Source organism: Astatotilapia calliptera, chromosome 3, assembly GCF_964374335.1.
Source record: "Astatotilapia calliptera chromosome 3, fAstCal68.1, whole genome shotgun sequence".
NCBI classification, from domain to species: Eukaryota; Metazoa; Chordata; class Actinopteri; order Cichliformes; family Cichlidae; genus Astatotilapia; species Astatotilapia calliptera.
In genome coordinates this window covers 80,882,483-80,895,931 of record NC_137424.1, presented here as the reverse complement: position 1 = coordinate 80,895,931, position 13,449 = coordinate 80,882,483, and the positions used below count along the sequence as shown (strand labels likewise).

The 13,449-nt window shown below is 40.6% G+C and overlaps 1 protein-coding gene across 1 annotated transcript in view; it reads right to left on the bottom strand.

Annotated features, from left to right (window-relative positions):
• LOC113019585 (uncharacterized) overlaps positions 1-10,274 on the bottom strand; it is a 62,129-nt gene extending 51,855 nt beyond the window's left edge. Inside the window, exon 1 of the mRNA XM_080299396.1 lies at positions 9,874-10,274. Coding sequence (XP_080155522.1) covers positions 9,874-9,930 — 57 coding nt within the window. The 5' untranslated portion in view covers positions 9,931-10,274. The remainder of the gene's footprint in view (positions 1-9,873) is intronic.
• Between the last annotated feature and the right edge of the window lie 3,175 nt (positions 10,275-13,449).

Genomic DNA, 13,449 nt, shown 5'->3' with positions numbered 1-13,449 from the left:
AATTTCTCTTCTTCGGGAACAGACAGGGAAGAAGCCATGGTTCTGGGTCAGTTGACCCAGCATTTTGACAGTCTGTGTTTTGTCGTCTGTTATATATTAAGTTTAACTGGTTAGTTGTAAGTTCATTTTTATTATGTCTCTGAGTAAACTTGTAATCAGTTTAATTTCTTGACCTTTGGGTTCCCTTTGTGTCTCTGTCCTCTGTGTCCCTCTCTGTGTATTTGTGTGCATCCTTGTGTCTCGTTTCCCTCTTCGGTTTCAAAATGTGCCAGTCTTGCATTACATCTTTTCCTGTTTTATTGTGAGTCTTGTGTCACATGTTCAGGGTGTTTAGTTTTTCTTCTTCTGTCTCGCTATGTATAATTTGCCTTAGCTTTGTTTCCCCATTTGTTTTCTGTTCCTTGTCATTCCTTGTGTATTTAAGCACTCTGTTTCCTGTGTCCAGCACCCTGATCTCCCTCATGGCTGTGTTTAGTTTAGGTGAGTTTTGTATTTCTGCCATCTCAGTAATAAAGCTGTGTTTTGAGTTTAAGCCCTGTCTGCAAGTCTGCATCTGGGTCCTATCCTGCCTGATTCACAGCCAGTTCATGGTAATGTCTGCCATCCATCAGGGGGGGGGGGGGTTTCGGTGGGGGACTTCTAAAAACACCCTCCAAACTTCAGTATTCACATGTTAGCAAGAAAACAATGATATTAAATGTAAAGTTCGGGGATAACCTGTTAAATCAGCTCTGAGCTAAGTAGTCTGAGAGATGAAACTTGATACTGAGTCCACCAGAGCCTTTGTTTGTTTTGGTTCCCATGACTAGGTTTGATGTTCTGTATTCTCTGTGTTTAGTATTCATTGTTTAGTTTAGTTTTTCCCAGTATTGTTATAGTTTAGTTCCCTCTTGTCTTTTCATTTCTCTGTTCTTTTCAGACCTAAAAAAAAAAGCTGCTCTCTTTTGGTTTAAATTACAATTTTTTCTCATACCTGATTTTTGTCTATGCTTGGTTCCACTCCACGCACCAGCCATCCAGCCTCAGACAGTACTGAAGATGATGAGCTCTCAACCACCTCTGTCAAGCTCAGGGAGGACATGATCTACACTGTGGACATACTGTGCTGTGAGTGGTGTATTGGGAGGCAATCACCCACCAGCTGCAGATACTTCTTTCTAGTGGACGGACTACAGTCATTGGTGCAGCTCAGCTGTTGCTGTGGCCAGAAATACAGAGTGGTGTTGGCACTTCAGCCTACTTGTTCGTCACCCATCACCTTTCTGGCAGGCTTATAGTCGGAGGATGAGGAGTGGAGAGCCTAGCTAGCACTTCCCTGTGTCAACTGGAGGGTCAGACGTGCTCCATTGCCACCGTCGGTCCCAGGGTTGGCCTATTTTGCCCATGCTGCCAACCTCCTGGTTGTCCCCCAGAACTGTGTTTTATTGTGGAATCTTGTGCTCTAATTGTTATTCGCTTTCAGATTTGTCTCGATATTTTAAATGTCTTCCATAACCACTTTCTTTCCTACCCAATTTTTACCATATCATGTAATATTATCTAGATATAAACTATGCTGTGAAAAATGGTCCTCAACACTCATATGTGATTCTAATGTATTCATATGTAATATTCTTTTAAATGCATCACTAATTAAGTTTGTTTTAAAATGTTATTAACATGGTTATTCATTTGTTGTTGAATAGAAGAACCCAGTTTTAAATTTTGCAGCTCTGTTTCCTGGTTATTATACAAAAACTATCATGTATTAAGTGGTTATAACAACATAGTTGCTTTCTTGTTTCACCTAACCTGTTATTTGTTGTTTATTAACGAGCCTTAATAAAAAGTGCAAGAAAAAAAGTGGATGCGGGACTGACTGTATCAGCTCCCCACTATCACATCTCACTGCTTTCAAAAAAATCACTTATTATTCAGGCTTATTTCCTACAGAATCAGACTGAATGGGATCTGGTGGACTCAAAATCATCACAGTAAAAAAAAACAAAAGTAAACAGCTAACACTGATAGATGGTCAATAATATACTTATTCATATTCAGGAAGTATATCAAAACAAAACAGAAAATTAAGTCTAAAATATTTGACTTGATCATTAATTGCATTATTCCCCATTCTAAAATAAAAAAAATGTTAAGCGTGTGAAACTTTGCTGACAGTAACTGCTGTGACCTCTTTGTGCAGAAACTATAAACATTTTTGTAACTGCAACAGTACAGACTTTCCCCACAGATATGAGCATCAATTTCAATTCAATTCAATTTCATTTATATAGCACATGTGTCACAACAACAGTCGCCTCAAGGCGCTTTATATTGTATAGTAGATCGTACAATAATAGATACAGAGAAAAACCCAACAATATGACCCCCTATGAGCAGCATTTTGGCGACAGTGGGAAGGAAAAACTCCCTTTTAACAGGAAGAAACCTCCAGCAGAACCAGGCTCAGGGAGGGGCGGAGCCATCTGCTGTGATTGGTTGGGGTGAGAGAAGGAAGACAGGATAAAGACAAATTTCCTTTTCAGGACAGCATCACTGTCCTGAAAAGGAAAATGACCAAGTCTAATATTTTATCTTTGTTTTTTCTTTGTTTTCTTTGTAAAAAAAATTCAGGCCATTTTTGTCCAAGAAATCATAAACATCTAAGGGAGCTCATTACAATTCTCTGACCTTGTTGGTCCAGGCTCATCACTGAAGTCTGGAGGTTGACCTTTGGACTGGTCACTGGTCACACATGGACAGCTGGATCTTGCAGACTCTACTCTGTCCTCCTCTTCCTCCATCATCATCTGCTTGAGGACTTCAGTCAGTCTGAGAGGTAAACCACAAACAGTTCACATTAATAGAAGTAACTGAGTTAGTCGCTGACCTCTGACCTGTCATGTAATCTAGAAACCAGGTCACATGATTCATAGCAGAGATACCTGAACTAACCTGCTGAAATGTAAGACTTTCCAACAACAAAACACAAAAACAAGAAATGGACAGAATATTAGGCACAGCTCTGAGTGTTATGCACGCAGTTCACTGCCATCTCCGACCTCCGTATGAAACCATATTAAAGCTCTTTTATGGCCACTCAGACACTTTAGGATAACATGATGTTCACACATTATATATGTGACTGTCATAGTTTAACATGTGAACTTCGTGCATGTAACATTCATGTTGAATCAGATCTCAGCTCCACATCAGCTTTGCTGAATAATCTAAAGTTTCTTTGACATCACGAATTAGATGCTGTCATGAACACACCTCTATGTTTCAGTTTTCTCTGATACACTGAACTAAGTCTTAATAATGATGATGAGCTCCTGCAGGCTGTGGCTTTATTCCTGGAGATGCATGAATCACATGTTTAATCCACATTTGGACTGTTTTGTCCCCTCAGTTTGAACTGAAGTCATTTAAATATGAGTGAAACTAAAGCATCAGCTGACAGCTGTAATCAGCACAAATCACCTGTCAGAGCTCACAGTATTTGACTCTGAAAGTCATTCACAGTCTGCAGCTCAAACTCTTCTTTGCTGAATTGGAGAACTTTGTTTCTGTAAGTTTACAGAAAAGTTCACCTGCACTGATGTTCACATGAAGTGGATCCACAGTCAAACGTCTCAGCGTAGAAACACTCAGACCTGATCATTCTTTCCATGCTGTTCTTTATCTTAGAAATGCTCCAGTGTGCAGCAGTTTGTGCTTTAGCTGTGAGTGTGGACGCAGTTCACGGCAGGACATGTTTGAAGCATTAAATTGTTCAGGTGTGTCCACTTTTACAGAGAGAAATATGCTGCATATGAAGTGGAACACAAATTGCTAATTTTACTACTTTGGGAAATGTGACAGCAAGGTCTGAGCAGCTTTAGCTTTTATTTTACACACATGGAAGCACCTGTCTAAAACTGTCATTCTATCTATCAGGTGGTGACAGCTGTGGTTGTACAAAGACTTCTGGTCCTTTACAAGTTTACAGGAAACACTTTGTTGCTGAGCTGATGGTCTGAGTCACTCATTTTTGTCAAAGTGAATAAAAACTCTCTTTAGAAAATTATGAGTTATGTAAAAAGATGATTAGCTGGGGTATTTTTTGTGTCGTCATTGGCTAATGATTGGTCAATAAATCATTAGCCAATGAGCAAAAGGTTTCGCGGTCACACATCATCACATCTGGTTTCTTCTAACAAAGATTGTAAGAGTTATCACTTATCTCCTGAGTTAAAACATCACTTTTCTCCTGAGTTAACACTTATCTCAAGCCCTGAACCCTGAGGTCTAGATTTGTTCTTATCCAGCTAACTTCAGATTAATCTGGGTTTTCTGTGCTATGAAGGTTTGTCACTTATTCATCCTGGTAAGATGTGGGACCTCTGTGGAGAGAGAAAGTGTGTCTAAAGTCTCTTTGTTAGCTGATGAACATCAATAATAAGCATGTCTACTAGCTCGTCGGTTGGCTTGGACTGATAACAGCACTTTCTTTGTTTTTTAACCCTTTAAGACCTACCACAGAACCAAGTCTGCCAAGCTTATCTTTATAATTTTACATGTTGTAGTGCCATTTTTGGGAGCATTTCAAGTTGCTATAAATGAATACAACCGTTATAGCCCAAATTTTAATGTTATATATATATACTACAGGAAAAATGAAAATAAATATTATAGTGCTAATTTGCCAAAAAAAACCAGCATGTGCGTCAAAATTAACTATTTCCAGCAGTGCAATTTGAGTTCTAAGCATTCCACAAATGATACAGAAAAGCATAAAGTCAGACATGATTTTTAAAAACACCAATAAAGGCTTATAAGGCCCTGAAGGTAAAAAAAACAAAAACAAAACAAAAACAAACCTAGGACAGGCTGATGGCATAAAATGTATGGAAAAAAAACCCCGTTGCTCTAGCTCTAGCTTACTTGCTTCCAGTTTGCGGGGCCCCGCAAGGGACATGGGAGGAAAAAAATTAAGTTGAACTTTTGTGAGATCTTGCAAAAAAGACTGCATTCATCACAGGTCGCATTTGAAGGCCGAGTTGCTGTATCCTTTGTGACCCAACCTATCCAGAATTCATAGCACGGCGCAGCCATTTTTTTGCCAACAATGGTGGCAGCCACTTAGTTTTAATATTATTCTTTCTGGGTCACAAAATAAACTTTTATGATATTTTCAGGCGTGAATGTAGCTGTGTAAACTTCAAATACCTGCTCAGTTTATCAAGACATCACATATTTGTCAAAGTGCTCAGACATTTTCGAAGATGTCTGTTACCCACCAGCTCGAAGCTAACGGGAGGTCGAGGCCCACTACAGCCAGGGGGAACGCCACACTCCCGGCACATTGTGCCTCAACCTCCCGGTCGGCTTGGAGCTGGTGGCCTCCGAACATTTGCGAGATTTCTGTAGCAGTTGTACAGGGATTTAAAAAACCGAGCGAACCCTGCATTTTAAAGGGCTAAAAGGATGTCCTCTGTTATCAGCAGGGGGAGCAACCATAATGGAAGCTCATTTATTCCCTGCCTGCATTCATGGATTTTAAATGTATTCAGGTTTTTCTATAATTATGCTCATATCACAGTGCTGAATGGGTGACGTGTTTAGCACCATCACCTCACTGTGAAAAGGTCCTGGGTTTGAGTCCACTGGCTGGCCGGGTGCCTTTCAGTGGAGTTTGCATGAGGTTAGGTTGACTACAACAAACTTTAACTGCTGGGATAAACTCAGCTCTATGCAGAAACAGCCAGAAATAGACTTGGTTTAAGTAGCTGCCAGAGAGGAGGGGTGAGCTGCTGCCGCAGAGAGCCAGCTGCAGAGCAGGAGCCGTGAGCACTGCAAAGTGCTGAAGTGCAGAGACCACAGTGAAAAGCGACAAAACATTGTGAATTAAAAAAAGCCACACATGAACATCTATGTGAGGTACTTTGGGTTACAGTGTCATCAAATGTGTGAAAATTAAGCTTCAAAAGTTTCTACTCATCCTACGACATGCAGCACAACATGACTGATGGAAGAAAACATGAGCACAGACATCCAACAACATCCAGCAGTTAAATTAAATTAAATTAGTTGTAATGGGGGAATTCTAGTTAACCCTCAAATTTAGATTTAGATGGATAAAACTTCACTGTATGATTTTTGTATAACCTTTGTATGCTTAGATGACGTATGTGTATATGTCAGGATAATCTGGTGGAAAAAAACTGCTTAGTTTTGCTTAACAATGTTTCACTATGGCATGTGCTAAATGTTGACCAGTGCCTGAAGCTTCCTGAGTAAAGACAGTGGGAGTCTCTGCCCAGCAACAGCCTGTGGGACAGAAACCTGTTGTAACTAAAAGATACAGAGAGCTGTGTGTGTGTGTGTGTGGGGGGGGGGGGGGGGGGGGGTATAAAAGGGGCGCTGTGATGGGTTAGAAAGCTCATTACTATGAGCCTGGGATTTTTTTTGATGTGTGTGTCTGTTCTCCTGCATGCAGTAACAAATACCAATAGAAAATTCCATGACATAGTCCAGGCTGGTCCCTGTGAATAATGATGGAGCAGTGATGTGAGTGCTGAGCTGTGACATGGAGAAGAGTCATGGACAGTTAGAGATGGTCATCTCACCTCTGAGCTTTGGTCTGGCTCTCATGTTCCCCACACAGAGTGCTTTTAGAGGGAGGGGCTCCCTCCTCTCTGTCCTCACACTGATCCATGCTGCTCAATTCAGCTCACACACACTTTCTACCTGCAGAGGAAACACAAATCATTCATGTGCACATCAGCTGAAACCCTGCTTTCCATCATCATCAGTGTCAGCTGAATGCAGTCAGACAGCAGTGTGAGGCAGAGAAAGCTGCCATCAGCTGCTCTGCTTCTACTATCAGTCCACTAGATGGAGCCGTGAAGCCCACACGATGCATTCACTGACACACGCTGATTATTTCTATTTCTATTTTCAGTTGATGCCACACTGGTGCTTTCTGACTGTGCAGCTTTACTTTAAACTGCAGGAGAAGTTTAGCAATTACAGCTCCCCCAACTGCCTCCCCTCCAACCAAAAACTGGAGGTTACAGAGTTAAACATGCTAAGATTTTTATTGGGAGTGAACAAGAGGGACTCAGAAATGTGTATCAGAGGGACAGCTAAGTTCAAATACTTTGGACACAGTGAAAAAGAGAGACTGACATCTGCACTTGATGAAAATCATGTGTACAATTTGTACACAGACATGATTTTCCATATAATTGTATTTTTATATAGAAATACACTAGTACTTTTTTATATCAACGGTAATATTAAAAAAAGATTTTTAAAACATTAAGTTCATCAATAATTGTATTCATTTGTAACACATTACATCTGTTGACATGCCTGAAACTGATATCTAATTATCTTTACATGTTCTCAGTTATTAACAGAAGGGTGCAAATTTAATATAATGATTTTGGTTTGATTGATTGACTGTGATTAACAAATGCAACAACTACAACTACAACTTTTATTCACTCAGATATGCTGTGATGTTAAAATATTAAAAATAATCTGTTATGCTGAGTTTTATTCTTGGACTACAGGACTAACTTTACCTTTCTGTTCTCTCCTTTAACCCTGTTCATCCTCTGTTTGGAAGTCTTTTGAATTCTCGTCTAAGACCAGCCTCTCTGCTGACTTTCATTCTACAAACAGAATGTGGTGCTGTGGAGATTTAGAGAAATAAATCTACCATGAACAAAAGAAACAAAAAAGAGCAAAGAGACTGATTTTCTTTTGGAACACAGATATATAGAAATGTTTAGTTTTTGTCACATTCAGGTTTGTGAAAAATGGAGAGAGGATCCAAATGCAGGACTTGCAGACTGGTTTAAAGTGTACAGGGATTTATTATGGAAGCTAAAGTGAATTAAACAGGAAGCACACAGAAGGTGTTGACGACGAGACGAGGAACTGGGGCAAAAAAATCAACCATCAGCTGTCAGCAGAGCAATATTTAAGTGAACACTTCCTCGTGTTTCAGTGTCACACTATGTGTTTCTTGCATATTAGCCAAGTTATTAACAATATATTCCACTCAGTTCCTCCCATTTCCATTCTTCTCTTTTTCATGAATAAATCTGCGTTCTTGTTAAAAGAGTGCATGGACAGTCAGCATCAGGCTGCTTGCTGCTCCGCAGGTCCTCATGTCTGCTGACCATGACAGACTCAGACCTGATATTCTGGACACGACCATCTGATCAGCTCCATAGCCGTTCTAATCTTCACAGCTGAACATTTCCATTTGTCAGACTTATTTTTCTTTTGAACAGTTAATTTGTGTTTAATTTGAAACTGATTAAACGCAAGTATCGGGGCTATGTTCAGCACTTTACACCTCACACATTCGTTATGGAGGCAGAGCTATAAGTGTGTTTGAGGCTGCGACACGTTACTCTGACCTTAACTTCGTGAATCAATAAGTATACTTCATTACAACAAACAGAATTTTACCATTTATCAGTTCAGCCACTTAACACATCTACATGTGTAACTGAGACACCATATAAATGTATTTGACACAAGATTAGAAACACTAACTTAAAAAAAGCATCAAGTGGAAATTCATTCAGACTGAAAACAGTTCAAAAATGAGAAAATTCAAAGTGTTTAAAACTCTGGGACTAATAATGATCAAAAGCTTCTAACACTAGATGAAAACTCAGACTCAAATCCAGTATTAAGAAGCAAAAAGCACAATAGGCAAGTGACATCAAGACAAACACACGGGAATGCTGAAGAGTCCAAATAATGTCATGCCTCCATATGCAGATATAATTAACAAGCACAGGATTTCAAACAGGCTGAAAATGAGGTCTGTGAAAACCTTTATTTTTTTCTAAACAGCTTTTTTCGCAGTAACTCTGAACTGAGCTGGTGCTGCCTCACCTCGTGCTGTTTTTCACATCACTTTAGTAAAACCTGAATGTCGACTTCCTCAAAACAGGTTTTATTTTCTTTTTTACAGTTTAAAGGGAAGAGCAATGTTCCACCAGTGATGATCAGTATCTGATGGCTCTAAAGGTTTATACAGATTGATTTAAACCGGTTATCTCAGGAACACATGTTTCAGTGCAGAGTTACTAACTGTTAACCAGTGTGGAATCAATAGGTTCAAGATATATAGTTGTACTAGTAAAAACACAGGGAAATGTAACCTGACACGCTCCTCGACTTGTGCAAAAAAAGGCGGGGGGGCATTATACATTAGATGAATGTGCAGTAGTAGCATTGTAGCAGCTGAATTCTGTAATCATGCGATTTGACTTCAAACACAACAGTGGTCCAATGTTTGTCTCGAAATATGAGCTGAACATTTGGTCCAAACATCATAGAGCAGAAACGAACAGTACAGTTGTTTTTCCTCTTTTTATTTTTAAAGGCACATTGCATCCAACAACGTTGCACTACTGCCATCTCCTGGGTTTTACTGCTGCATCACTTCCATTTCCTCAGATCATCTTGATAAATTTGGTATTCTTCAAAAAATGAAAAATCTTTCCTTTCCCTTTATCATGACTTTACTGATTAATCACCTTTTCATACTGGAATTGACTAGTTCTACCCATTTCTACCCTCATCATTCTCGTTTGATCAACATACTTCCTGCAGCTAATAAGCACATGTGTAGTCGTTTCCTTAGCATTGCACCTACAGAAACCAGTCAGATGTTTCCCCATCCTAAAAAAAAACAGGCCATTCACAAAACAGTGACTTGTTTTAGTTTTTTGTATTCTATAAAAATATCTCCCTCTTACTTATTATCCCATGCCATTTTCCGTAACTTCTTACTTTCTATCCAAACTATACTTTTGCTTTCAGAACAGTAAAGTTCCTAAAGACACACTGTTAAAGGAAGAAACAAAGCAAACTTACAGTTTCTTCAAACACACACATGAACAACAAGCTCCACTCCACCTGGACACTAAACATGGACACACAGGTGAGCTGCTTCCTGAGAGACGAAAGAACTCCATGTGAAGACGGTGAGAGGGCCACACCTTCATGTGCTGGTTTACAAAAATGTCGTCTAACTGCTCAGACTGGCTCAGAGTGAACAAGCTGAGCACAGTGTGTCTCGTCAAACCATAAAAGAGTTTTAGCATACAGGTCAAAAGGTTATTGTCCCACAGATGATTCTGCTTGTTGTGGTTGTGACAGGTGCTATTTAGGAGAGTTTGTTTTTTAGGAGGTGGAGATGTTCTCAGAATGAGTGCATAATCAGACGCATGAAACAGCAGAAATGAGCTGAGCTTCTTTTTCTCAGCAGTGTGCACACAGTGAAAATGAGTACAAAGTAAAAAATGAGTGGGAGTGAAATCAGCCCAAAGTAACAGAATGAAGCTCACATGTAAAGAAGCACTAGAAGAAAACCTCCAGAGCTAACTGGTACTGGTAGGACTTCTCTGGCCGGGCTCCAGAGAGGCTAGCTGCCAGGCCAGGGCGGGCTCCACCACCAGCCAAAGAGGCCAGCTGCCAGGCTGGTCACAATCAGCCAGGGTTTCAGGTGAGCTCACTGTGAAACCTGGCCCCACGCAGGAAATGTGATTTCCTGAGATCAGATGGCCCAGGATGTGAGTGGGCGTTAAGGCGTCTGGGAAGGATCTCAAAACTGGATTATAGATGGCAGAGTTGGTGTCGTAAACCCCGCTTCTGTTCAAAGATGGTCGCTCACAGTGGACGCAAATGCTTCTTTCATTCCTCTTTCAAACCATCTGTCCTCTCTGTCCAAAATGTGAACATTGGCATCCTCAAAGAGTGACCTTTATCCTTAAGATGCAGATGGACAGCTGAGTCTTGTCCTGTGGAGGTGGCTCTTCTGTGTTGTTCTTGTTCATGTTTAGTAGTTTAGTTGTTCCCAGTTTAAATTATCTTCAGTTCTGTTTGCCATTTTCAACTTGCGTTTTATTTTCCCAATAAACCTCCTTCACACATCCACAAGTGCCTGCAATTGGATCCTCCTTTATTTTTCTCCACGTGGCTCATTACACTCGCCCTGACAGTACGGACCAGCAAGATTATGGATCCAGGGGCATTCACTCCACCCAAGCAGCTTCAGGAGGTCATTATCGACTCTGCTTCAAGATTAATTAACCTGTGGCTTGAGTATGAAGAAGAAGGGTTTCTCTACATTGTGGAAGCCAGGCTACAACAGCTTGTTCCCGGTCAGCCCTGGCTATTGGACTCACTGCACCTGCATGTACAGGATTTCATTTTCCACAAACTCCCCCCCCCCCACTGATAAAGCTTACTCGTTCACTTCAATGGAGGACGTGCTGTTCGGACAGCCGGATGTGGAATTACCGAGCCCTTTGGAGCCGTCTCCGAGAAGGAAGCCATGTTTGCACCACCGGCGCGTCACCCCACAGCCGGATGTTGGGACATGCAAACAACCGGAAGTGGTGAGTGAGGGGACACTGTTTCTTCTATGTCTGACACAAGGACTTTTGGGGGGTGCTATTTTTTGTGTTTCTTCTGAGGATAACAGTGGTTTCTCTGCCTCACCCATGGCCATTGCTTCAAAGACTGCCTTTTCTGAGCCCACATTCAGTGTCAATGACTGTGTTCACTCTGTTGTTTCCAAGCCTGGGGTTACTAAGCCTAGGACTATTAATTTATGGAATAAAAATGTTAGGGACGTTTTTTCATCAGCATTGGTTCCTACAGGGAGAGCAAGGAACCTCACTGAAACAGTCTTTTCTGACAATATTCTCCCATCCACACCTTCACCAAAGTCAAACGTCCGGCCTGTAACACAGTTAGCAGTTCAGTTGGACCCCTAGAGGTTAGGATGCCAGCTGTCTCACCTGACAACTCTGCTGAGCAGTCTCAGCGGTCATCCCCTGCTGAGAACTCCAGTGAGTTCACCCATCCGCCTCTGTCCTCTGCTGGGAGTATTGGTGTATTGGAAGTATTGGTAAACAATTAAGCAAATACAAGTAATCTGCAATAAATTACAGGTAGTAAGAAAAATAAACTACTAACTCTTTTACGCTATACCCACACCTACACGGGTATTTTTGAAAACGCAGCTGTTTCGTCACACATCGTCAAAGGTATGTGCGTTTTTTCACGTCACACTGTGGCCACGTTATTGTTTACATGAGATGAATTGCAGAATGGCAGATAGAGACAAAATACTGTTAATCTGACTGTCTGCAGGTTTTACACGCAGTTACTGTCCCTCCATTTACAAAGGCAGAGGCGTCACGGTGTGATTATTTTACGTGTAGTTGTGTTTTCCTGTGTAATAATGTTCAACATTGCTATTAATACATTTTTCAAAAAATGCCTCTCTGTGCAAAATGGGTTTAAAAACAAACAGCTGTGGGATATTGTTTGTCCGTGATTTGAACCGGGGGAATAAATCGTGGCAGGATCAGCCTGATGTTATTTGTATCCTGCTGTAACTTTACTGTATAAAGAGCTAACATCTCCAAAATGTCAGGAGTAGTTAGTCATTACAAGTGTTTGCGAACTAAAAATCAAGAATGTCAGTTCTGCAGGGAGACCTACCTTGGCACTTGTGCAGGTGAAGCCAAAGGGAAGATTTGCTTCACCATATTTTCTAGTCTTTGGCTTAGAAGGAAGTTGGTTTGGAAACATATTCAGCGATGCTTCATCTCCCGCTTTGCATTTGTGTGGGCGTCCCGTGCTAGCAGTGTCCAAGCATTGTTTTGTTTTTTTCCCCTTTTCATACCCCCCCTTACAATGTCACTATATGTATATGGTGATATTGACCAGCACTTTAGAGTCACAGAGCAGGTGGTAAATGAGATTGAGCTGACTCTTTTGAGCCACACGCTTATGTTATCGGTCCATACAATGGGCGTTAATAGGTTGTTATCATCCATCCAGATGGAGGATCATTAACAGCAGATTGATAAGACTCCAGAATCCACTCTGGCTGGAATCTGGTGGATACAGCAGTGTTTACAGGTAAGACCATTTAAACTGAAAGCATTTACAGAATGACTATTGAATGTCAGCGAGTGTCAATAATGTTAATTTGGTTATGTTAGTAATACACAGAGTGCTAATATAACAGCTTTAAGATGCATTTGTAGATATTATTACGTGTTTTACCGTTTTATTAGAGACACGGCTAAGCGTTTTGCATTTTGCATAATTTTAAGTTTAAGTGTGTTCAGTATTGAATGGCAAAAATTAGGTTTTCTTTTCAGAAGTATGTAAAACGAAAAAAACAAAACAGCGTCCGACAGCGCTGTAAACAATGGTAGACTTGTGCCTAACAGGCAAGCGAATAATGCAGAAAACAGATTTTTAGATGGGAAACTGTTCTTGAAGAGAGAGAGAGAGAGCTGTGCATGAAGTGTGATTTTATCATGGTGGAAGCAAAACAGTGAAAGTTAGAGGGAACTCATGACGATGTTTATGTGAAGCTTAGTTTGGATCTTCTTTTGCTGCTGGTTCAGTCAATATTGTTTGGAG